This window comes from Lissotriton vulgaris, chromosome 6, assembly GCF_964263255.1.
Source record: "Lissotriton vulgaris chromosome 6, aLisVul1.2, whole genome shotgun sequence".
NCBI classification, from domain to species: domain Eukaryota; kingdom Metazoa; phylum Chordata; class Amphibia; order Caudata; family Salamandridae; genus Lissotriton; species Lissotriton vulgaris.
Genome location: NC_141694.1, coordinates 1,505,361,580 through 1,505,387,077, shown reverse-complemented (window position 1 = coordinate 1,505,387,077; position 25,498 = coordinate 1,505,361,580). Strand labels below are relative to the sequence as shown.

The 25,498-nt window shown below is 49.1% G+C and overlaps 1 protein-coding gene across 1 annotated transcript in view; it reads left to right on the top strand.

The window, feature by feature from the left end:
• Positions 1-25,498, top strand: part of GPCPD1 (glycerophosphocholine phosphodiesterase 1) — a 941,421-nt gene that overhangs the window by 621,735 nt on the left and 294,188 nt on the right. The window contains exon 14 of the mRNA XM_086927681.1: positions 18,557-18,596. Within this exon, the coding sequence (XP_086783807.1) occupies positions 18,557-18,596 (40 nt within the window). The remainder of the gene's footprint in view (positions 1-18,556; positions 18,597-25,498) is intronic.

Genomic DNA, 25,498 nt, shown 5'->3' with positions numbered 1-25,498 from the left:
CAATATCACGGGGTAGACATACAGACCCTGTAGACGAAGACTTCCTGATGGATACCTTTGATAATGCACAAAGGTCAGCATCCATCTTACCAATGCTGAAAGAAGTAATTAAACACGCTGCTGAAGTCTTTAAAGACCCAGTCAGAACTAGAATCATAAATCCTCGTATAGAGAAGAAATATAAAGCCCCCCCTTCAGACCCAGAATACATTAAGGGGCCAGTACCACTAGACTCACTTGTAGTTTCCAACGCACGCAAGAGAGCTAACTCGCAAACATCAGGTGATGCTGCCCCACCAGATAAGGATTCTAAGTTACTAGACGCATCAGGGAAGAGAACTGCGTCTCAAGCAGCAAACATCTGGCGTATCGCCAACACACAAGCATTGCTAGCCAGATACGATAGAGCACATTATGTTGAGTTAGAGTCCATAATGAGACACCTCCCCGATAAGTACAGGGATAGGGCATATGAACTCATCCAAGAGGGTAAAAACATTACAAATACCTCCATTAGATGTGCCCTTGACGCAGCTGATACTGCGTCAAGAGCAGTTAACACCAGCGTCTTGCTACGCAGACATGCCTGGCTACGTATATCAGGATTCAAACCGGAGGTATAAAATGCCATTCTAAATCAGCCTTTCGATGAGCAACACCTATTTGGACCCAACGTGGATGTATCTCTAGAAAAAATGAAAAAAGATACAGACACCGCCAAATCTATGGGAGCCCTGCAGTCGCAGGCTCCCAGAAGTTCATTTCGTCGCTCATCCTATAGAGGTGCCACCAGAGGATATTCCTCAGACACAGCCTCTGCCTCATACAAATCCCCCACACAATCCACTTACGGCAAGGGCTACCAAAGGGGCGGCTACAGGGGTGACCATAACAAGGGCAGAGGTAAAAAGTAACAATTCCCGCTCTGCCTCCACCCCTGCCCAATGACTCCCTTCCCCTTCCCACGCCCCACTCCACTCCGGTCGGGGGAAGACTCCAACAGTACCTGCCAGCCTGGGAAAACATCACATCAGACAGGTGGGTGTTACAAATTATTCAATCAGGTTACTGTCTGGAACTACAATCTACCCCCCAAACATACCACCCAGGCAGCGTCCAATGTCACAGGAACATTTAACATTGCTCAGACAAGAGGTAATATCCCTCCTATACTCACTGTATTTCCTAATACCAAAAAAGGACTGATCTCTAAGACCCATCCTAGACCTCAGACCTCTAAACATTTACATTCAGTCAGACCATTTTCATATGGTCATACTTCAACAGGTCCTTCCACTACTGGGACTAAACGACTTCCTTGCCACTCTAGATCTCAAGGACGCCTACTTCCATATTCCCATCCATGCAACGCACAGAAAATATCTCCGGTTTGTGCTAGACGGGCCGCACTACCAGTTCAAAGTGCTCCCATTCGGAGTCACAACAGCGCCACGGGTGTTTACCAAATGCCTAGCAGTGGTAGCAGCACACTTAAGAACACAACACATTCTTGTTTTTCCATATCTGGCCGACTGGCTCATAAAAGCCAGCTCATACAGCCAGTTTGTACAACACACTCATGCTACCATTTAACTGCTTGACGACTTAGGATTCACAGTGTTCGAGGCATGTGGGCTGCTGAATTCATATCTGTGCATAGATCGCCGCCTAGTGTTTGGTCCGGATGATTGCACATTGTTGTCCTGGAAGAGTCTTCGAAGTATCACGAGATAGGTGGCTCCTCCCCTGGACTACAGTGCGCATGGGCATCAACTCCATACCCAGATTGTTTTTTTCCGCCATTGGGTTCGGATGTCTTTGGTTCCCTCTTGTCGGAATCGATAGAAAAACTTTCCTTGAGACCAAAAGGTCTTTAGTCTTACGTCGGTATTGTCTTGCGTTCGGCTTAGCAACTTATACTTCGGCTCCGGGCCGAGTTCTGTACTTCCGCGTGCTTTCGGCGCGGAAGGCCTTGTCGACGCTCCAGACTCATCGACCATCCATCATGGACCGAAGTCCATTCAAAAGATGTCCGGTCTTTAACTCGCAGTACCCGCACATCGATGTCCACCCGGTGTGCAACAAGTGTCTGTCGCTGGACCACGACGAGGCCAAGTGTATGGCCTGTTCAAGATTTAGGTCCAAGAAGACACTTAAGCTCGGACGAGCTGTGCGCCTGGAGGCCCAGCAATCTGCTCCGGCGCCTACGGACATTTTCGAGGTCGAGGACGACTATATCCAGGACGTTTCGGAATCAAACCCCGCGGCGGAGGTTGAAGAAGACTACGACGCGGATGCCGAGGCTTTCGAAAGCGAAGACGTCGTCGAGGAGCTAGGAGACGACTACGGGGCCCTCGGGGCCAATGAGGATAGCTCGGACGAGGAGCTCCCTCAAACTGACTCTGGGGCAGTGCCTATCTCTAAGGCCCAGGTCGGGGGATCGCCTTCGGGCCTTACCCAAGACCTCGATATGGGTTCCTCGGCCCCGCCTTCGGGCCTGGCCACGGACATTGTTACCGAGTCACTCCCGGTCAAAACGAAACCGAAAGTGAAATCAACGGTCTCGACTCCAGATACTGCGCAGGGGCAGGTATCGAAACCGAAAGTGCCCATCACATTAGTCGGATCGAAGACTCCTGAGGCCTCGGCGCCGAAGAAGCCTAAGACGGCCGTCGAACCGAAAGGCCAAGTCAAGGGTGCCGAGCCAAAGGCTACCGCGCCAAAGACTAAGGTGAAGGTGTTCGACACTGGCGCGTCGGCGCCGAAGACGATCGACGCCGGCAAGGCCCGGGCCGACCAGAAGAAGGCTGTCGACGACCCGAAGAAATCTCGAAGCGACCCGAGGAAGCGACCCGATGACCCGAAGGTCCTCTCGGCCCGCTTCACCACGACAAGGCCAAGGGTGCTGCGCCACGTGAGTCGACTCCAAAGGTGACCTCGAAGGACTCGACTCCAAAACCGTCCTCGAAGGACTCCATTGAACCGGCACGTCCTTCTGCCGCGTTCACAAAAAAGGTCACAAAGTCCCTGCAGCGCATTAGGGACGGCGCCGCGGGGGTCGAGCCAAAGGACCCTCCGCCTGCCTAGCCTCTGGAGAAACCGGTTAAGGCATCCACGCCAATCCTCTTTACCTTGCCGCCTAAGACGGCGCCGAAGGCTTTCGCTCCTAGGCCGGGGGCCGGCGTGCCCGAGAAGGTCTCTTCGGCGCCGAAGGCGTCGTTGGTGGTCCACGGCCTGCGGCCTCGACGACCTTCGGAAGAGGAGCGTCAAGAACATTTCATGGACGCCGAAACGGGCAAGCTTTCCCTTCTGAAGAGGAAAATCACCCCGGAACCCCAACTGGAGTCCTACAAAATCCCTCTCAAGAAGAAAAGGACTCTGAGGGTGCTCCAGCCTTGGTGGAACCCCTTTCACCACAAGCACATGGGGTCTCGCCCACTTACTCCAATGTGGGCGCTGGTGAGGGCGATGGGGTAGATGAATATAGCTATCTGGTCTACACAGACCCAGACGGTACAAATGAGCCCTGGTCAGCTGGTGGTGACCCTGGGGATCCTCATTCGGGACAAGACCCTCAACTCTTCTCTGCTAAGATTATACACACCGAGCACAGGGGTTTGAGGCTATGCGATATTGCACCTATCCACTAGTGTCACGCTAGTATCTGCAGTTTTTAGGTGCTAAGTACAGGAGATCCAGACCCCTAGGTCTCCCTGAGACTTCAAAAAGTCTCAAACATATACAGTTTATCACAATGTCCAGCACTCTATAGCAATGTAGGAGCAATCTATTTCTATGTAGTATGGTAACAAAAAACAATATTCTCTTTGGATGTACACCTTAAAGTAACAATACTTCATTCAATCAATCCCGGAAAGTTAGGAGTCTTCAGTGGATGAGTAGTAAATTCTTTATTTTATTCAAAAAGCATGGATTCTGTCTTCATAAAACAATGTTGTAGCCGGTGCCTACGCGTTTCGTCCAAACGGACTTCTTCAGGGCAGGTCAATCACTGTCTTTATATGGGTAGGTCTTATCTGTTCCTCCTTATAGGGAGTCAGTCACTTCCTTGGTATCCTTTCAAAAAACATTGTAGCGAATATCTTGTAATCTGTCAAAATGTTGCCTATCTGTTAGGGATCCTTTATCTGTGGATTGTGTCCCACACTGTCTTGAAGGCAGGTCTTTGCTAAGTCAGATTCCTATAGGTCCAACATGTTGTATTTTTTCTTTTTTTCTTCATGATTCCCGAACTCTGTGGCGTCGTAACCACAGCGGCTCACCCGGAACCCCAACTGGAGTCCTACAAAATCCCTCTCAAGAAGAAAAGGACTCTGAGGGTGCTCCAGCCTTGGTGGAACCCCTTTCACCACAAGCACATGGGGTCTCGCCCACTTACTCCGATGTGGGCGCTGGTGAGGGCGATGGGGTAGATGAATATAGCTATCTGGTCTACACAGACCCAGACGATACAAATGAGCCCTGGTCAGCTGGTGGTGACCCTGGGGATCCTCATTCGGGACAAGACCCTCAACTCTTCTCTGCTAAGATTATACACACCGAGCACAGGGGTTTGAGGCTATGCGATATTGCACCTATCCACTAGTGTCACGCTAGTATCTGCAGTTTTTAGGTGCTAAGTACAGGAGATCCAGACCCCTAGGTCTCCCTGAGACTTCAAAAAGTCTCAAACATATACAGTTTATCACAATGTCCAGCACTCTATAGCAATGTAGGAGCAATCTATTTCTATGTAGTATGGTAACAAAAAACAATATTCTCTTTGGATGTACACCTTAAAGTAACAATACTTCATTCAATCAATCCCGGAAAGTTAGGAGTCTTCAGTGGATGAGTAGTAAATTCTTTATTTTATTCAAAAAGCATGGATTCTGTCTTCATAAAACAATGTTGTAGCCGGTGCCTACGCGTTTCGTCCAAACGGACTTCTTCAGGGCAGGTCAATCACTGTCTTTATATGGGTAGGTCTTATCTGTTCCTCCTTATAGGGAGTCAGTCACTTCCTTGGTATCCTTTCAAAAAACATTGTAGCGAATATCTTGTAATCTGTCAAAATGTTGCCTATCTGTTAGGGATCCTTTATCTGTGGATTGTGTCCCACACTGTCTTGAAGGCAGGTCTTTGCTAAGTCAGATTCCTATAGGTCCAACATGTTGTATTTTTTCTTTTTTTCTTCATGATTCCCGAACTCTGTGGCGTCGTAACCACAGCGGCTCACCCGGAACCCCAACTGGAGTCCTACAAAATCCCTCTCAAGAAGAAAAGGACTCTGAGGGTGCTCCAGCCTTGGTGGAACCCCTTTCACCACAAGCACATGGGGTCTCGCCCACTTACTCCAATGTGGGCGCTGGTGAGGGCGATGGGGTAGATGAATATAGCTATCCGGTCTACACAGACCCAGACGATACAAATGAGCCCTGGTCAGCTGGTGGTGACCCTGGGGATCCTCATTCGGGACAAGACCCTCAACTCTTCTCTGCTAAGACTTCACCTACTGAAGACTCTGCGGCTTTCAATGCTCTCATTGAACGGGCCGCTACCAACCACAATGTCCAGCTCCATGCTGACCCTGTGGATGTGGATTTCCTCTTTGACACCTTTTCAGTATCAGGAAAGACTGTGAAAACTCTGCCTATGCTGAAAGGTGTTTTGAAGCATGCTGCTGAGGTCTTCAAGGAACCTACCAGGGCGAGAGTCATCAACCCGAGGATTGACAAAAAATACAAGGCGGCACCTACTGATCCAACCTACATTAAAGGACAGTTGCCTCTGGACTTCCTGGTCGTCTCCAATACCCGGAAGAGGGCCAATTCTCAAACTACGCGTGATGCTCCTCCCCCAGACAAAGAATCCAAGGTCTTTGAGGCTTCGGGGAAGAGGGTAGCAGCACAGGCAGCCAACATATGGCGCATCTCGAACACACAGGCACTTCTGGCGCGTTATGACAGGGCGCACTACGATACACTAGAGACCCTTTTGCAACACCTGCCTGATCAATACAAAGAAGGGGCTGAGATGCTAATCCAAGAGGGGAAGCTCATCTCCAACGCTTCCATTAAGTGCGCTCTGGACACAGCCGACACCGCTGCGCGAGCTATTAACACCAGTGTTGTGCTTCGGAGACATGCCTGGCTAAGAATCTCCGGTTTCAAGCCAGACATCCAAACCACCATCTTGAACCAAACGGTCAACCCAGATCACCTGTTTGGCCCAGAGGTTGACACCACCCTAGAGAAAATGAAGGACACCGACACTGCCAAATCCATGGGTGCCTTGCAGTCCCAGCAGTTTCAGGGTGGGTCCTTTAGTAGCTCCAATACTAGAGGCACCTCAAGAGGTCAGCTTTCACAGTCCGCGCAATTCTACAAGGGCAACACCCAGACTACTTATGCCAACAAGAGTCAAGGTGGATATCGCGGCAACAGCGCCAAAGGCAGAGGACGTGGCAACAACAGCTCCAGGTCCTCTACCGCCAGCAAACAGTGACGCCTTGTCACTGCCCCCCGACCACACAACACCGGTCGGTGGGAGACTCCAGCAGTTCCTGCCCGTGTGGAAGTCCATCACCACGGACAGGTGGGTCAGAAAGCTTATCCAATTCGGTTATTGTCTGGAGTTAACATCCACTCCACCAAACATTCCCCCAAGGCACCGTCCTATGTCGGACGAGCACTTGCACTTATTGCAGCAGGAGGTCACCGTCATGCTGCAAAAAGGGGCTATAGAGCTCGTGCCTATGCAGGAAAGAGGCACAGGCGTTTACTCCCTGTACTTCCTGATTCCAAAGAAGGACGGGTCCCTCAGGCCCATCCTGGATCTCAGGCCCCTCAACTTCTACATCCTGTCGGAGCACTTCCATATGCTGACCCTGCAGCAAGTGCTCCCGCTGCTCCGGCAGGGGGACTTTCTAGCCACTTTAGACCTGAAGGATGCGTACTTTCACATTCCACTACACCCTTCACACAGAAAATACCTCAGGTTCACCATCCAAAACCAGCACTACCAATTCAGGGTTTTGCCTTTCGGTGTCACCACAGCACCCCGGGTGTTCACGAAGTGCCTGGCGACGGTGGCGGCACATCTAAGGAGACAAAACATCCACGTCTACCCCTATCTGGACGACTGGCTCATCCAAGCAAAGTCAGCCCAGCAATGTGCCGCCCATGTGTCCCACACCATTCACCTCCTGCACGATCTGGGATTCTCACTGAATTACCCAAAGTCCCACCTCCAGCCCGCCCACATACGGGAGTATCTGGGTGCGACCATAGACACTCTGGCGGCCATAGCCCAGCCGAATTCAGTGAGAGTCAGCAGCATTCAATCGCTGATTCAAAAATTTAGACCTCAACACTCGCTTCCAGCAAGAGTGTTCATGCAGTTGATAGGCATGATGGCCTCCTGCATCTCCATTGTCCCGCACGCGAGACTACATATGCGTCCGCTTCAGGAGTGCTTAGCACGTCAGTGGACTCAGGCTCACGGCCAGTTAAAAGACCTAGTGTTGGTGAGCGGTCGGGCATACAACTCTCTGCATTGGTGGAATCCACGAAACCTTTGCAAGGGCCGACCGTTCCGAGAGCCGGTGCCACAGATCATCCTGACGACGGAAGCTTCTCTCCAGGGATGGGGAGCGCATGTACTCCAATACACTGTGCAGGGACTATGGACGCAACAGCAAAGGAAGATGCACATCAATGTTCTGGAGTTGATGGCAATCTTCATGGCACTAAAAGCCTTCAAAGTACATCTGTGCAGCAAGGTCGTGTTGATCCGGACGGACAACATGACAGCCATGTACTACATTCAAAAGCAGGGAGGAACACACTCTACGCAGCTGTCTCATCTGGCTCAGAGCATGTGGAAGTGGGCCATTCAGAGGAACATCTTCCTCATGGCGGAACACCTCCCGGGCAAGGACAATCAGATGGCGGACCTGCTCAGCAGGCACAGCCACCAAATGCACGAGTGGGAGATACATCCATCAGTTCTCCAACCGTACTTCCGAAGGTGGGGTCATCCAGAGATCGACCTCTTCGCCACAAGGGAGGACGCAAAATGCCAAAGCTTCGCCGCCAGGTTCCCACACCCACAGTCGCAGGGCAATGCGATATGGATGAACTGGTCAGGCAAATTTGCGTACGCTTTTCCCCCAGCACCTCTGATGGCACGCAAGCTCAGGCAGCACTCGATGACTCTCATCCTAGTTGCTCCAACGTGGGCTCGCCAACCATGGTACACCATGTTTCTAGAACTGTCCGTGGTACCGTATCAGAGGCTACATCTCACACCCAGCCTTCTGACGTAGAGCCATGGCGACATTCAGCATCCAGATCCGCAACAGCTCAATCTGGCGATCTGGCTCCTGAAGTCCTAGAGTTTGGCTACCTGCACTTACCTTCCGACTGTATGGACATCATTCGGGAGGCGAGAAAGCCCACCACCAGAGCATGCTATGCGGCTAAATGGAGGCGGTTTGTCATCTATTGTGCAGACCACAACATTAACCCGCTGGATGCTTCTATTCAGAACATCATCTGTTACCTTTTCCATCTGTACAAGTGTAATCTGGCCTATGCTTCCATTCGCATTCACCTGTCTGCAATGGCCGCTTATCTACAGAATAGGCAGCACCTCTCCCTCTTCAGGGTGCCCGCCATTAAGGCTTTTCTGGAAGGGCTCAAACGAGTCATTCCTCCATGGACTCCACCAGCTCCAGAGTGGAACCTCAATGTGGTCCTTACCAGGCTGATGGGTCCTCCCTTTGAACCACTGCATTCCTGCGAGATTCAGTTCTTGACGTGGAAAGTGGCTTTCCTAGTAGCAATTACATCGCTACGGAGGGTTAGTGAATTACAAGCCCTAACTATCCAAGAGCCATTTATTCAAATTCATTCCAACAGGGTAGTGCTTAGCACTAACCCTAAATTTCTTCCCAAGGTTGTGTCTCAATTTCATATCAACCAGACTATTGAATTACCTGTTTTCTTTCAAAATCCAGAGTCTTTGGCAGAGCGGATGCTCCATACCCTTGACGTAAAAAGGGCCCTGATGTATTACATCGATAGGACCAAGGATTTCAGGAAAACTAAGCAACTCTTTGTCGCCTTTGCACCACACCACAAAGGTAACCCTATTTCCAAGGCTGGTATTGCTCGGTGGATCGTTAAATGTATCCAGATCTGCTATCTGAAAGCAAAATGTACCCTTACCATTCCACCAAGAGCCCACTCCACCAGAAAGTTGGGGGCCTCTATGGCATTCCTTGGAAACATTCCTTTGGAAGACATATGTAGAGCAGCCACATGGTCTACCACACACACATTTACTAAGCATTACTGTGTTGATGTGCACTCCAAACAGCAGGCAGCTGTAGGGCAGGCTGTTCTCAAAACACTTTTCCAAACTGCTGCAGCTGGCACGGGCGGCCGCCGCTAATGGAGGTACTGCTATGTATTCTATGCACAGATATGAATTCAGCAGCCCACATGCCTCGAACCGAATATGCTGCTTACCAGTATGCATCTGTTCTTGGCATGTAGGGCTGCTGACATTCATATCGCCCGCCCTCCTCCCCGGCGCCTGTAGCAGCTGCAGTATTCACATTTACTCATAGCATGGTCATCATTCACTGAGTTTCACTACATCTTGGCCACAATGGCTAAAAACAATCTGGGGATGGAGTTGATGCCCATGCGCACTGTAGTCCAGGGGAGGAGCCACCTATCTTGTGATACTTCGAAGACTCTTCCAGGACAACAATGTGCAATCATCCGGACCCAACACTAGGCGGCGATCTATGCACAGATATGAATGTCCGCAGCCCTACATGCCAAGAACAGATGCATACTGGTAAGTAGCATATTCAAAATCACACCAAGTCGCATCTACAACCCTCACATATACAACAGTATCTCTGCGCTACAATAAACACCCAGTTAACACTAGCGTATCCCTCTCCAGCAAGGATAACAAGTGTACAGACTCGTCTAACAAAATTCAAGCCGCAACACTCACTACCAGCTCGAGTGTTCATGCAGCTCATAGGAATGATGGCATCTTGCATATTCATAGTTCCTCACGCAAGATTGCAAATGCGTCCACTTCAAGAGTGCCTAGCACGCCAATGGAGCCAGGCTCAAGGTCAACTAACAGACCTAGTGTTGGTGGACGGTCAGACTCCTCGTTCTCTGCAATGGTGGAACACCAAAAATCTTTCCAAAGGGCGACCGTTTCTAGAGCCAGTTCCTCAAGTAGTCTTAAAAGCGGACGCATCACTCTCCGACTGTGGAGCTCACCTCCTGCATCACACCAACAAAAGCTCACCGCAACAAAAGCTACTCTATATCAACCACCTAGAGTTACTAGCTGTGTTTCTAGCCCTAAAAGCTTTTCAAACTCAAGTGTCAGGCAAAGCTGTCCTAGTCCGCACAGACAATATGACAGCTATGTACTACATAAGCAAACAGGGAGGGACACACTCTCTGCAGCTCTCTGTTAGCACAGCAGATATGGAGATGGGCTATACCACTAAAGATCTGCCTATTAGCCCAACACGTCCCAGGAGTACAAAACACCATGGCAGATCTGCCAAGTCGACAAACTCAGCAAATTCACGAATGATGACTTCATCCACAAGTTCTTCATCCGTTCTTTCAAATGTGGGGACAACCTCAAATCAACCTCTTTGCCACCCACGAAAACGCAAAAAGCCCAAACTTTGCCGACAGATACCGACACCCATTGTCCAAAGGCAATGCGATATGGATGAACTGGTCAAAACTATTTGCGTACGCTTTTCCTCCTCTCCCACTAATTCCATTAGTGGTGCGCAAACTACAGCAACATTCCCTAACGCTCATCCTGATCGCTCCAACTTTGGCCAGACAACCGTGGTACACCACGCTGTTGCAAATGTCTGTAGTACCAGACCAAAAACGAAACCGATCTCCACGCCTATTAACGCAGAACCGTGGAGAGATCCAGCACCCGGACCCAGCTCAGCTCAACCTAGCGATCTGGCTCCTGAGATCATAGTGTTTGGTTACCTCAACCTTCCCTCGGACTGTATGAACGTTATCAAAGAAGCTAGACGCCCCACCACTAGAGCATGTTACGCTGCGAAGTGGAAAAGTTTGTCATATACTGCCAAAACAACCAAATTGATCCTCTATTCAACACATCATTGGATATGTACTGCACCTTCAAAAGTGTAAGTTAGCCTATACGTCTATCAGGTTACACCTTGCAGCTATTGCAGCATACTTGCAAAATAGACAGCATCTATCTCTTTTTAGAGTGCCAGCTATTAATGTTTTCATGGAAGGACTCAAAAGAATAATTCCTCCCAGAACACCACCCGCACAAGTGTGGAATCTAAATGTAGTTCTCACAAGGTTAATGGGACCTCCCTTTGAACCATTACATAAATGCAAATTGCAATTTCTAACCTGGAAAGTAGCTTTCCTAGTAGCCATTACCTCTCTCAGAAGGGTTAGTGAACTACAAGCATTTACCATTCAGGAACCCTTTCTGCAAATGCATCATAACAAGGTTGTTCTTCGTACAAATCCAAAAGTCATTTCCTCGTTTCATCTAAATCAATCTGTTGAGCTACCCGTGTTTTTCTCGCAGCCTCAAACAGTCGCAGAAAGAGCTCTGGACACTTTAGATGTCAAGAGAGCATTACTGTACTACATTGAAAGAACACAAACCTTTCGTAAGACAAAACAACTTTGTGTCTTTCTCACCGCCACATAAAGGCAATCCCATTTCAAAGTCAGGGATCGCTAGGTGGATTGTTAAACGCATACAAATGTGTTATCAAAAAGCTAAACGCGCATTAACAATCCCACCAAAAGCCCATTCTACCAAGAAAATAGGGGCTTCAATGGCATTCTTAGGGAACATTCCCCTAGATGACATATGCAAGGCTGCCACATGGGCTACACCGCACATATTCACAAAGCATTACTGTGTAGATGTGCAAACTAAACAACAAGCTACTGTGGGCCAGGCTGTACTTAAAACTCTGTTTCAAACCACTGCAGCAGATACGGGTGGTCGCCGCTAGGTGTGGGAACTGCTATGTAATCTATGCATAGTGTGCAATCTGCAGCTGATATGCCTCGAATGGAAAATGCGACTATAGGTAACAAGGACCTCCTGAATATTGGATCAAGCTCCTGGGTCAGGGTTAATAGACCATTAAAAATAACACACCCAGGCACGCAACCTAGATATATGTGTTGAGACCCAGACTACTGAAATAACATTAAACTGCAAGATGGTGTCATGTTGTTAAAAACAATTTTTTACGGTTTTAATAATTATCATGTACATATAAATTAAAGTTTTACATTCGAAGATTTATACTTGATAAAAATACATTGCATTGACAACAATTTTATATAGGAAACAATAAATAATACAAATGAGGGTAATGACAAATTCTTCTCTACGCGCTTCGACACCAACTGTCTACGAAAGGAAATTACCATCTAGAAGTTTTTTAAAACAATCTACAAAGAAAATAAACATAAGATGTATTTTTATTATGTATAAATCTTCGAATGTAAAACTTTTATTTATATGTACACGATGATTTTTAAAACCTTAAATTGTCCCATTTTCTAAAATTTAATGCGGACAAAACAGGAGTTATTTTCAGCCAGAACCCCCCTAATCTTCTGGCGGCCTAATGAACTTGATTGGCCCCCATTGGCTATGAATCTGGGCATCCTGTTTGATTCCAACCTCGATTTCACAACACAAATCCAACTGATCTCTTCGATTTTCTCCCTGTAGCGTGGATCTCTCAGGAAGCTGCTGTTCCTTGTTCCGCAGGAAACTCAAACATTTGTGGTCTGTGCACTCATAAATTCACATCTTGACTATGTCAACAGCCTCTATCTGACCCACAGACTCCAAATAATTCAGAATGCAACAGGCTGATCTGCTGGGTCACTTTTCCCCAACTAATTTCACCCCGCTTAAGACAGCTATATTGGCTACCACGGTTGAAAAGAATCATATTTAAGACCCTTACCCTGGTTTTTAAAGCCCTTGAAGGCAAAGATCCGCTGTTTTTGAGAAACAGACTTGACCAATACCGACGAGAGATCTTTGAGAGCTAGTGACTGCCGGCATGTGTGTATTACCAGATTTGCTAAAGCTCAACGTGGAGGCAGGTCATTCACGGTACTGACTGCGAAGTTATGGAACTCTTTACTGCTTAAACCTTGCTTGTCTCAGTCAGTGCACAGTTACAAAAAAAGAGCTAAAAACTTGGCTCTTTGACCAAGATTAGATCTCTGTTGCCAGTTCTTTCTCATTTGCTGCTTTGAGTGCCGGGTCTCTTCTCCGGAAGCAGCTTAGCACTTTACAAATGCACCTGACTGACTGAAATGTGCTGAGGGTGAGGCCCTTAAGCTCTTCGCCGACTGACCCTGCGACGTTAAGCAATATCAGTGACAAGGAAGGTCCAGGTATCGCTTTCAGGGTTGGACACTGTGATCATTGTCCCACCTCAATTCTTTTGGGAAGTCCCACAAGAAGAAAAAAGTCAAATAGCTCTTCAGCTTTGCCGTACAAGTCTTCGGACGAGTTGCAGGCCATTGGCACTCAAGGCCTAGCTCTGTGGTGGAGCCTGAGCCGTCTCCTCACCTCCGTAAGTTTCTGAGCCAGAGCGAACCCTGCCAATTTAAAGAATATTATGAGGCCAGGCACCTCATCTTTGGACAGCCCAATCCTTATAGAGCGCCTTCAGGTCCCACGGGTCTGGGAGGGGACCCTTCTGGCTTTCCACAGGCAGGTACGCCTTCGTTCCAGTTGGGCTTTAAGGATCCTGTCACTGATCTGGAGCTGCTCTGGTCAAGTGACCTCAACCTTCCCCAGTGCCTGCTCCAATGCAGTCGCCACCAATGCCCAGTGCCTGCCCTGCCTCTATTATTCCCGACTGACTGAGCCGGACGGGTGGCGGACGCTGGTTCTTGTGCCGAGTGGGGGCAGAACGCTGGTTCTTGTGCCGACCGGGGGCAGACTCCTCTGGTCAGAGCCAGTGTCTTATCCTTATGACGGGCCTGGATTGAGTGATACATGGGAGGGGTTTGCGAAAACCATATGGTTGCCAGCCCTTGGTCAACCCTTTGGAAACCTGGTTGAGGATCTGGTGGATGCCAGTGGACTAGACGCTGGCCAGGTCTCTCCCCTTACTCTTCCTAGAAAGGAGGGTGCCTCATTCGCAGTGGTGTGCGGAGGGCGGCTGAGGTCCTGGACCTTACACTACCCTCCGTGGCAAGCAAGATAAACATCTTGACTGTGGTGCTTCATTCGGGAGTTGCCCCCAAACCTTTACTCTTAATGAAATGCTTACAAACGTCCTATTCGAGACCTGGTCAAATCCCTGCACAGGGACTCTTGTGCATAGGACAACTGACTGCCGACATAGTCCCGCCACGGGGGACCCCAGCTTCCTCATCTAGCACCCTACCCAGGACAGCTTGGTGGTCCTAGCGACCACTTACAGAATCAACCCTGCTGCATTACCTAGCGCTCCACCGAATAGAAATCTAAAAGGCTGGATACCTTTGGGAAGCGGAGTTTCTCTTTTGCCAGTCTGGCACTGCGGTCAGTGAGCACTTCATGTCTCTTGGACTAATACTCCCATACGATCTGGGACTCTGTTGCACAAGTGCTGCCCATAGTTTCGGAGGATGCACAAGCCATACTATCTCAAGCAATTTTTGATAGGAGGGATGAAGCAGTGTTCACCGTACGATGTTATCTACTAGAGGTATCCCACCCAGTGTATTGGGGCTCAGCGCTAAACTTTGGTCTTACCCGCTCAACGTGAGAAAGGAAGCACTCCCTTTTTGTTTAGTAACCCTCACACACCCTAGTGGTGTCATGCTTCATCATTGGGTTCACCCTGACTCCTAAAGGTCAGGGTGGGCTCAACCATATTCCAGGGAGTGCTTAGGAGAGAAAGGCGGAGGGGGGGTCTAAAGATAAAAATCCCTCTAGTCTCCAGGTATTCCTTTATTGTTGGAGGCGTAGGGGATATTAAAAATACATATACACACACCCAAGGGGCTTTCAGGAGGTGATGGTCCTATGACCCTAGTGTCTTGCTGACATGTTTCAGCCCTTTGAGAGGCCACTAAGGTCCAGGGCTTTCCTCAGGGCAAATAGAGTTTACCTTCCTTGTTGAACTCAAAGGGATTGCCTTAATTTTCCAAACGGTGAATGCAGAAAGCTGTACTCTCAACAATGGTATGGAAGGTATACTTATCTTCCATTCGATGTTCTTATGTCTTATATCTGCCCTATTATGGTGGATAGCATGCATCTCAAGGGGAGCGGTTGTAAGGGTAGCCTTTTAGTCACATTTTCGTCAAAAGGTCCTGCCTCATGAATCACCTATTCAAGTCCCGCGTCTCCCGGCCCTTCGTCGCAGAGGAGGTGGTTTCCATAGATCACATACGGCAGGTTGCTAAAAGTCAGACCAGTTCACCACCTACCTTTATCCCCCATACCCCTTAAGTTTGCCCTCAAACCTACATAGCCATCCAGGAGGGGAGGGCTAGATTCCGCCATCACCTTCACGTCTGCAGGTTGATAACATCAGCCAGTTGGTTTTCCAGCTGGTCCAAAGGGGCTTCTCCCTCACCTTTGTGGCCACCCACTTACAGTTGGCTGACAGAGGACCACCTCACCTTACTTCAGAAGTAGGTTGTGGCTTCTATTTCCCGGTATGTTCTGGTGCCCAAGAAGGACAGAGACCAGCGCCCTCAACTTTTTCTGAAAAAGGAGAAGTACAAGATGCTCACCTGTGGCCAAGTCCGGACTCATATTTTCACATTCTGTCTGCCCACAGACATTCCCTGTGGTTCATGGTGGGCTAAGAGCACTTTCAATTCGCTGTGCTCCCCTTCGGCCTTTCCAGTGCCTATCGGGTGTTTACCATGAGGTTGGTGGTGGTTGCAGCACACCTGCAGAGATCAGGGGTTCCAGACAACTCCACTACCATGTGGTACTGCAAAAGACAGGGCTGGGTAAGGTTGTGGACCCTCTGTCAAGAGGCCTTGTGCCTCTCGACATGGCTGGATCACCAGGGCATATCCCTAGCGGTTCGACACCTGCCGGGCGCTCTGAATGCCAGAGCAGACAAACTCGCCCATCAATGCTTAGCAGTTCACAAATTACGTCTCTATCCGGAAATGGTGCCAGTTTTCTTCCAAGAGTGGGGAGATCCTTGGTTAGATGTCATCGCCTCTTCCGGGAACGTGCAATGTCCTGAGATTTTCGCACTGGAGTTTTCAAGGCAGCTTTTGTCTTGGGTGGAGCACGGGCCTCCTGTATGCCTTTGCCCCAAAAGCACTCCTGCCGAGAGGTCATAAGAAGATCAGGAACGGCCGTCCCAAGTCATCATTGTGGCTCCGGATTGGGCACGGACAGTATAGTATGCCGAGCTGTGGAGCTTGAGCATCTATCCTCCGATTAGGCTTCCTCTTCGGGAGGATCTTCTTCCTCAGCAACAGGGCAGGGTTCTGCACCAAAACCCAAAAACGCTACACCTTTTTGCGTGGAGATTGATTGATGACAGCTAACAGATTTCGACCGTCCGCCAGAAGTCTGTAATATAATATTGACAGCCAGGCGTCCCTCCACCCAGATGGGATACGCCTGCCATTGGAGTAAGTTTCTGGCATTGTGTGCAGATAAACACGTTAATCCCCTATCTGTACCCCTTGCCCAGGTTATTTTGTTAATTCTCACATTAGCCCAGCAGGGCTCTATTTTGGTCACATCAAAAGGTTCTTTCTGCCATTTTGGCATTTCTCGGTTGCCAAATAAGCCATCCATTTTCAAATTCCCTATTGTACATAGGTTCCTGAAAGGTCTCCAGCATATGTTCCCAGTAGCGCCTTTTATCATGCCTCAGTTGGAGCTCGACCTAGTTCACACTTTTCTGATGTGCCCTTCCTATTAGAAGCTCCACAACTGCTCACTCAGGCTTCTAACCATCCAAACGGCCTTCCTAGTGGTAATAACATCTGCCCAAAGGGTAATTGAGCTACAGACATTATGTGCACATCCTCTGTACCCTACTATCTACCCAGACAAGCTGGTCCTTTGGACTCTAGCAGCCTTTTCACCAAAGGTAGTAACTTCCTTTCACGTAAGCCAATCTATCTCTCTGCCCATCTTCTACACTCTGCTTCACCCTTCTAAGGCAGAGGAGAGACCCCACCAGCTAGAACAAAAAAAAGTCATTCTACCTTGGGGGAACAATAGAGTTCTAGGTGGACGTTCAAACTCTTTGTGTGGGATGTCAAGGCCAAGAAAGGGAAGGCATGTGGTGCAGAAGTGGACATCTTGTGATGATAGTGCTCTACATCAAAATCTGCTATGCACTGGCCAAAAAGCAGCCTCCTGAGCGTTTGCATGCTCATTTCACCAGATCGAAGGCTGCTACCCCTGCATTAGCCCACAGAGCTTCTGTCCTAGATATCTGTCCGGTAGCAATGTAGCTTTCCTTCCAAGCGTCTGATTCAGTACTGTCTAGACAGTCAAGTCCGACGTGACATTCACTTTGCCCTTTCAGGTCCCTCAGGACTTTCTAGTCTAATCCGTCTTGCAGGCCAACTTCCGGGAATGTATTGCTTGGTTGTCTATTCTAAAGTAAGGAATCTGCAGTTCAAAGTCTCTATAAAATGAACAAGTTACTTACCTTTGGTAACGCCTTATCTGGTAGAGACTCTATCTAGCCACTGATTATTTATTAACCCTTTCATCCTCCTCGCTCTGCAAATGGATTTTAATGTAAAGGACTGTCCCTTTAAGGGCCCTATCTTCAAATACCAGTGGTCAGTGTCATGAAAAGAAACGGATTTTGGTGTGCTGGGGTGGCACCTATATAAGGACTGTGCACGCCCCTTCCAGTGCAGATGACACAGGCTGTGCCATGTGGAGCTGAACTATGCCACCTACCAGCACAGAAGAGAAGTGTGGCTCACTGGTTAGAGGAGGCAGAAGAGGTCAGCCCGGGACCAGGGTTCAATTCCCGGCTCGGTCTTGAGTCCTAAAATGTCCATGGACTCGAGAATTCTCGCTCCGGTGCCTACTCGATTCATGGGTTCACACTCTGCGACTCTGGGCAATAGCTTGCTTAATCTCCACAACGGCCCCTCGCGGCGGGATGCCTGGCTTTCACCTTGCGGATACCCTGCCGGGGTGATCTCACAGGGGAATACCAGGACGGGTTCCCTATGCAAGCGCTTAGAAACCAGTGGTGATTTGCGCTATATAAGTTCCTGTACATTTACATTTACACTGGGGTATTGCTCACCTAAAGTTTCCAAATTCAGTCTGACGCCTGGGAAATATACTAAGGTGAGGAATCTACAGTTAGATAGTCTCTACCAGGTAAGGCACTACTGAGAGTAAGTAACTTGTAGCTTTACTTCTGTCATATGAGCATCTAGCATTTAAATATCAGCCAAATTCTAATTATTATTATTTTTTTTTTTAGTTGTCACATGTGACTGCACTGAAGTTGAAAGAGACTTATGGTACGTATAAGTGAAAAAAATTGTTTTAAATTGGTTACTTCAGTTTGTCAGTATGCTTCTGCAGGCAGTCTACATTGTCTAGCTATAGTAAAGCACATTAAATGTTCATGAAATACTATTGATATACAGAATAGACCAATCAAATGCCAATTAATTTTTTTATTTATTTGGAATTTTATATAGCGCGTAGTTACCCTCTGGCATCCCAGCGTTATCCAGGCAGCAACAATAGCCACTGAGCCAAAACAGTCACATCAAATAGGGAATAGATGAGTTTTCAGGGACTTCCGAAAGCGGAGAGTACAAGTCTCTAAGCGCATCCTCAACGGAAGCGCGTTTCACAGAGTGGCTGTGTAGACCGAAAATCTTCTACCACCAGTATGGGCCTTATTAACCCTCGGAACCTGGAGCAGATGTTTTTGGTCGGAGCGCAAAGCTCTGTTGGCTTTATAGGGCACCACTAACTTCCTTAGGATGGGGGGAACCTTCCCCTGGAGGATTCTATGTGCTGTACAGAGAGCTTTGAATTTAACCCTCTCCTGCACTGGGAGCCAATGCAGTGTTTTCAGGGCGGATTTAGCTGACTGCCTCCTTGGCACGTTCGTCAGCATCCTAGCCGCTGCATTTTGGACCCGCTGAAGCTTGTTGAACGTTGCTTCAGGAGTGCCCAGGAAGATAGCGTTGCAGTAGTCGAGCCTTGAAATAATCAGCCCCTGAATAAGAAGCTTCCTCGATATCAACTGGAGAAGAGGCAAGACTTTACGCGCTGAACGGAGGAGCCCGAAACAGACCCCTGCCGTTTTCTTAGCCTGGGTCTTAAAAGAGAGGTCTTGCTCCAACCAAACCCCCAAGCTCTTGATCTCCTGCTTGGGGCTGGGGAGCTCACCCAGGCAGCTAGGCCAGATGGTAGAAGGGAGTGCTGGAGTCTTATGCCCTAGCAGCATTATTTCGCTCTTAGAACCATTTAGTTTAAGCGCTGACTCGCACATCCAAGTGTGCACTTTAGCCATACATTGGCGCAACGAGTCCGGGTTCTTCACCAATTGGGACAACGCGACCACCAGCTGAGTATCATCAGCATAGCTGACTATTTTTATCCCAAATGGGGCAACCACGTCCTCCAGTGGGGCCATATAAACATTAATTAATGTTGGGCTTAGAGAGGAGCCCTGTGGCACCCCACACTGGAGGGGGATAGATGTTGACCGTTAGCTGCCCTCCCGGACCTGATAGGTCCAGCCAAACAAGAATGACCGAAGCCACTGTAACGCCACTCCTGACACCCCCACATTGGACAGCCGTTGGATCAACACTTGATGGTTTACAGTGTCGAAAGCCGCGCTCGGGTCCAGGAGGATCACTGCCACTGACCCTCCTGAATCCAAGATGCTCCTGGCTTCCTCAACGACTGCCAGTAAGGTGGTGTCTGTGCCCTGCCCTGGCCGAAAACCCGTTTGTGACTCTGGTAGCAGTCCGTTGGACTCCAGAAAGTCTGACAATCGATGGTTAACCAGTCTTTCTGCGATCTTACCAAGCCCCGGCAGGAGAGAGATAGGCCTGAAGTTTGCCAAATCCGAAGAATCGAGATTAGGTTTCTTCAGGAGAGCCTTTACCACTGCTCTTTTCCAGCTCGGAGGCACCACACCTTGGGCAAGGGATGTATTAATCAGGTTCGTAACAGGGGCCGCAATAACAGCTGCCATCTGTTTCAGAAACCTCATTGGGGCCGGATCCCCAGGAGAACCACTCTTCATGGACCCCAGCTCCTTCATGACTTCTGCCACAGATATTGGGCCAAAAGTGTCCAGTAGGACACGATATCATCCTACCTGACTGCCAATGTCTGCGCTCTGCGCAACCTGAGGCAGGGCACTTATGAGGTTTTCTATTTTCAAGTGGAAGTACTCCGCCAGTTCCCTCCACTTCTCAGCTAGGTTATCCTGGATCAGCGGGGGGTCAGGGATTTTAAGGAGCTCCTTTACTACTTTAAAAGTCTCTCTAGAAGAGTTGGAGGAACTTTTTATTCTTTCCTCGAAAAATTGGGCCTTGGCACCGCGAAGGGCGTTTTGATATGCTCTCATTGCTGCGCGGTATTCATCCCGACTAGCCTCCCCCCAATCTTTCCTCCAAGCCCTCTCCAACTTCTTACATCCTTTCCTAAGGATTCGGAGTTCCGGTGAGTACCATGGGGCAGACCCCATTCTCTCTCCCCTCTTTGCCACTCTCTTTTTTGGGAGGATGGGATCCAGGGAATTGGTTACCCACAGATCAAAATCCGCGTCAGCCTCTACCGGGTCCGAGGCTAAGAGAGGGCACGAGTTCTCACGTTTGGCAATCCAATTATCCACTGATAGCCTGGACCAGGCTCTCTCCAGGGTGTACACCCTTGGGGAAAGGACAGTTCTTGGATCCACTTGCAAGGTTACCGGGCACTAAGAAATGGTCGGACCACGGTAGCGGACAAGTGGGAAGGGCCCTAAGGTGCGGGATATTCGAAAAAATGGGGTCAAGGAGGTGGCCCTTGGTATGCGAAGCTCCTAGGTTGCATAGACTAAGATAATATGTATTTATATCACCCTGTAAGTCAGCAGCCACTAGGTCCGCCGGGTCATTAAAATGCAAATTCAGGTCCCCTAGCACCATGAAATTAGTCGTGGAAGAGGCCAGCAACGTGACTGTTTCCATTAGGAAGCTAACAAAGCTGCCCAAGACCCCTGGGGACCGATGTATCAGAACACCTGACACTGTTACCGTAGGGGACGTCTGTAGTGAGAACTGACAGCTCTCACAGTCCTGCTGTCATTTGGAGAAGTACCACCATCCGCACATCTTGCACCGCTTAACAGTCTGAAATTCATCTTGCAAGAGTATGGTGCTTTTGCTCCTGCTTTCTCTAATTTTTTGTTAACTTCAATTACTGCTACTGCTGTTAGGAAACTTCCTGCCTTTCCTGCCAACTAAGGTATTTACACTATTAAACTTATGTCTGTGCTGTTTTAAAATCTCAACCTCCAAGTGTCCCTGCCAACTAGTAACAGGGTAGAACTTGCTTCTGTAGTTACTTCGGAGCTTCACCAAGCAACTCACCTTGCAGCCCACCAACCCCACGGAACTGTGCATACTGCATAAATAATAAAGTTCTGCATCCCTCCAAATAGACACATTGTTGCCAGTTCCTTTTATTCCACCAGACACAAGTGCAGAACCTGCTTCTCTAGCAACCTGTAAATTCCTTAATTCTCCAGTAGTAGATCTGTCAAAGATTCACATGCTTGCATCATTCTCAGTTGTCGAAGTGGGAGTCCCACGGTACTATATCAAAACAATACGATTAGTAAGCATAGGCTACAATGGCACTAGGCCATGAATTTAATAGCCTATCTAAGTCATTATTTAAAAAGGACCAAACGTGGTCTACAACCAATCAACAGACTGCACCCTCTAGAACACTCCCCACACAGGCTAGATCCCTCAGATTGTCTTCGGCACATCGTTTGATGGCAGTCTCCCTGAGCTTTTCTCAGTTTATTCTTCAAACCTTCTAATTTCAGGTAACACTTCTCATGTCAGACACATTTTACTTTCCAATATTACCCTTGGACATTCTGGTCATGACAAACATTCTAAGAAGGGTTTATTCAGGACATGTAACACCCGTGGCCCTCGTAAAAAGTGCATTTATTGCCTCTATCCTGATCACACAGTCAAAGACAGTGAAATATGTTGCACTTTGTCACAGAAGACCCTCAAAGACCGAGAGGGAAGACTTCTGTTGTTGTTACAGGGGATTAAATCAAAGGAAAATCTAGGTTCGAGGCATGTGGGCTGCTGAATTCATATCTGTGCATAGATCGCCGCCTAGTGTTGGGTCCGGATGATCGCACATTGTTGTCCTGGAAGAGTCTTCGAAGTATCACAAGATAGATGGCTCCTCCCCTGGACTACAGTGCGCATGGGCATCGACTCCATCCTCGGATTGTTTTTTTCCGCCATTGGGTTCGGATGCATACTCAAGTCAGAATTGATACAAAAGTTTCTTAAGGCCGACAGGCCTTTAGTTTTTTCGTCGGTATTGTCTTGCGATCGGTGCCCAGTTCTGTTCCAGCTCAGTTCCCGAGCCGGATATCCAGAAGAGCCGCGTGCTTTTCGACGCTGAAGGCCCGGTCGACGCCAGAGGCCTTATCGACGACTCATCATGGAACGAAGCCCGTTCAAGAGATGTCCCGTGTGCAACTCCTAATATCCCTACATCGACGTCCACCCGGTGTGCAACAAGTGTCTGTCGCCGGATCATGGCGAAGCCAGCTGCATGGCTTGTTCCCGTTTTCGATCCAAGAAGACGCTTCTGCGTCGACGCGCTGCGCGCAAGGAAGCCCAGCAGACTGCACCAGAGCCAGTGGACATCTTCGATGCCGGGGATGATGATGAAGGAGCAGAGCGGGAGTTTCGAGAGAACCTGTCGGATCCCGCGTCGGAGGTCGACTTAAGCTACAACGCTGATGTTGAGATGCTCGATGCGGAAGACGTCGACGAGGTAGGAGACGGCGATGGGGACTTTGGGGCCATGGAAGATAGCTCGAGCGAGGAACTATGCCCACAAACTGACACTGGGGCCGAAACGCTTCATAAGGCTCAGGTCGAGGTATCGCCACAAGGCCTTACCCAAGATCTTCCAATAAGTTCTACGGCCCTGCCTTCGGGCTCTGCTTCGGACATGTCTAAAGAGCCGCAAACAGCGAAATCAAAACCAAAAGTGAAAGCTCCGGTATCGACGCAACCAAAAGCACTTGTGACTACATCGAAACCGAAAGTGCGTATTGCTTTGGTCGGCTCGAAGTCCTCGGACCTGTCGGCACCGACAAAGCAGAAGAGCGTTATCGACCCGAAGAGACCGCTGAAGGGCGTCGAGACGAAGTCTAGCACGCCGAAGGCAAAGGTCAAGGGAGTCGACCCGAACAAGTCGGCGTCGAAGACAGTCGACACCGACAAAGGACTCGGTGATCAGAAGGTTCTCGAACCTCTGCGTCGGTCGGACAAGGCCAAGAGCGGTACAACACCCGAGTCCACGCCTGGTGGTGCCTCGAAGGATTCCGTCAAGTCGACGCAGCCGTCCGCCTCCTTCTCGAAGCAGGTGGCAGACTCCCTAAAGCGCATCAAGGACAAGGCTTCGGCGATCGGGCCTAAGGATCCTCCACCTTCGAAGCCTGCCGATAAATCTCAAAAGAAGTTGGCGCCCATCCACTTCACGCTGCCACCGAAAGTGGTGCCGAAGGCATTCGTCCCTAAAATGGCCGTCGACGTGCCCAGGAAGGTGTCCACGTGCCGAAGCTGACAACTGTGGTCCCGGCCGCAAAGCATCGACAATCCTCGTTGGAAGAGCAACAGGAGCAGTTCATCAATGCCGAGACAGGCAGACTTTCTCGCCCCAGAACAGCCAATGGAGTCCTATAAAATACCACTAAAGAAGGAGTATTCTACTTCAACACCTGTTCTTGTAGAATCTGTATCTCCACGTGGCCATGATGTCTCGCCCACTTATTCAGATGTGGACACTGGGGAAGGTGATAATGTCGAATATAGCTATCCTGTGGACACTGATCCAGATGATACAAATGAACCCTGGGCAGATGCTGCTGACCCAGGTGATCCACACACTGCCCCAGACACTCGTGTATGCTGTGAAAACGTCGGCTACTGAGGATTCGGCAGCGTTTAATGCCCTCATTGAAAGGGCAGCCAAGAATCATGACGTCCAGCTCCATGCTGACCCCATTGAAGTAGACTTTCTTTTCGACACCTTTTCCACCTCAGAGAGGACTGTCAAGACTCTGCCTATGTTGAAGGGTGTCTTGAAGCATGCTGGGGAAATATTTAAGGAGCCTACAAGAGCCAGGGTGATAAACCCCAGGATTGAAAAAAAGTAAAAACCGGCGCCTGGAGACTCTACTTACATTAAGGGACAGTTGCCGTTGGACTTTCTTGTTGTTTCTAATGCCCGGAAGAGGGCGAATTCACAAACAACGGGTGCTGCTCCTCCCCAAGATAAGGAATCTAAGGTGTTCGAGGCAAAGGGTAGCAGCTCAATCGGCCAATATCTGGCGCATTTCAAACACTCAGGCACTCTTAGCCAGGTATGACAGGGCCCATTACGACACACTTGAGACCCTGTTGCAGCACCTACCAGATGAATATAAGGAGGCAGCTGAGATGCTCATCCAGGAAGGGAAGCTCATATCATATCAAATGATTCTATCAAATGTGCACTGAGCGCAGCAGACACCGCGGCCAGAGCTGTTAACACTAGTGTCATGTTGAGACGACATGCCTGGCTCAGAATCTCCGGGTTCAAGCCAGAGATACAGACCACCATTCTAAATCACAGTAAACACTGATCATCTATTTGGCCCAGAGGTGGACACCACCTTGGAGAAAATCAAGAAAGACACAGACTGCAAAGTCTATGGGGGGCTCTACAGTCGCAGCAGTTCAGGGGTGGTTCTTTTTGTCGCTCAAGCAATAGAGGTGTTTCCAGAGGCCAGCTGTCCCAGAACACACAGTACTATAAAGGTGGCGCGCAAACCACATACACCAAACAAAGTAGAGGTGGTTATCGTGGAAACAGCGCCAAAGGCAGAGGTCGTGGAAACAACAACTCCAGGTCCTCCGCCACTAACAAACAGTGACGCCTTGTCACTGCCCCCCGACCATACAACACCTGTCGGGGGGAGACTTCAACAGTTCCTGCTGAAGTTCATCACCACAGACAGGTGGGTCACACAGCTTATCCAGTACGGTTATTGTCTGGAGTTAACATCCACTCCCCCCAACATACTTCCAAGACACGGTCCTATGTCCACAGAGCATTTGCAATTATTGCAGCAGGAGGTACTCGTCATGCTGCA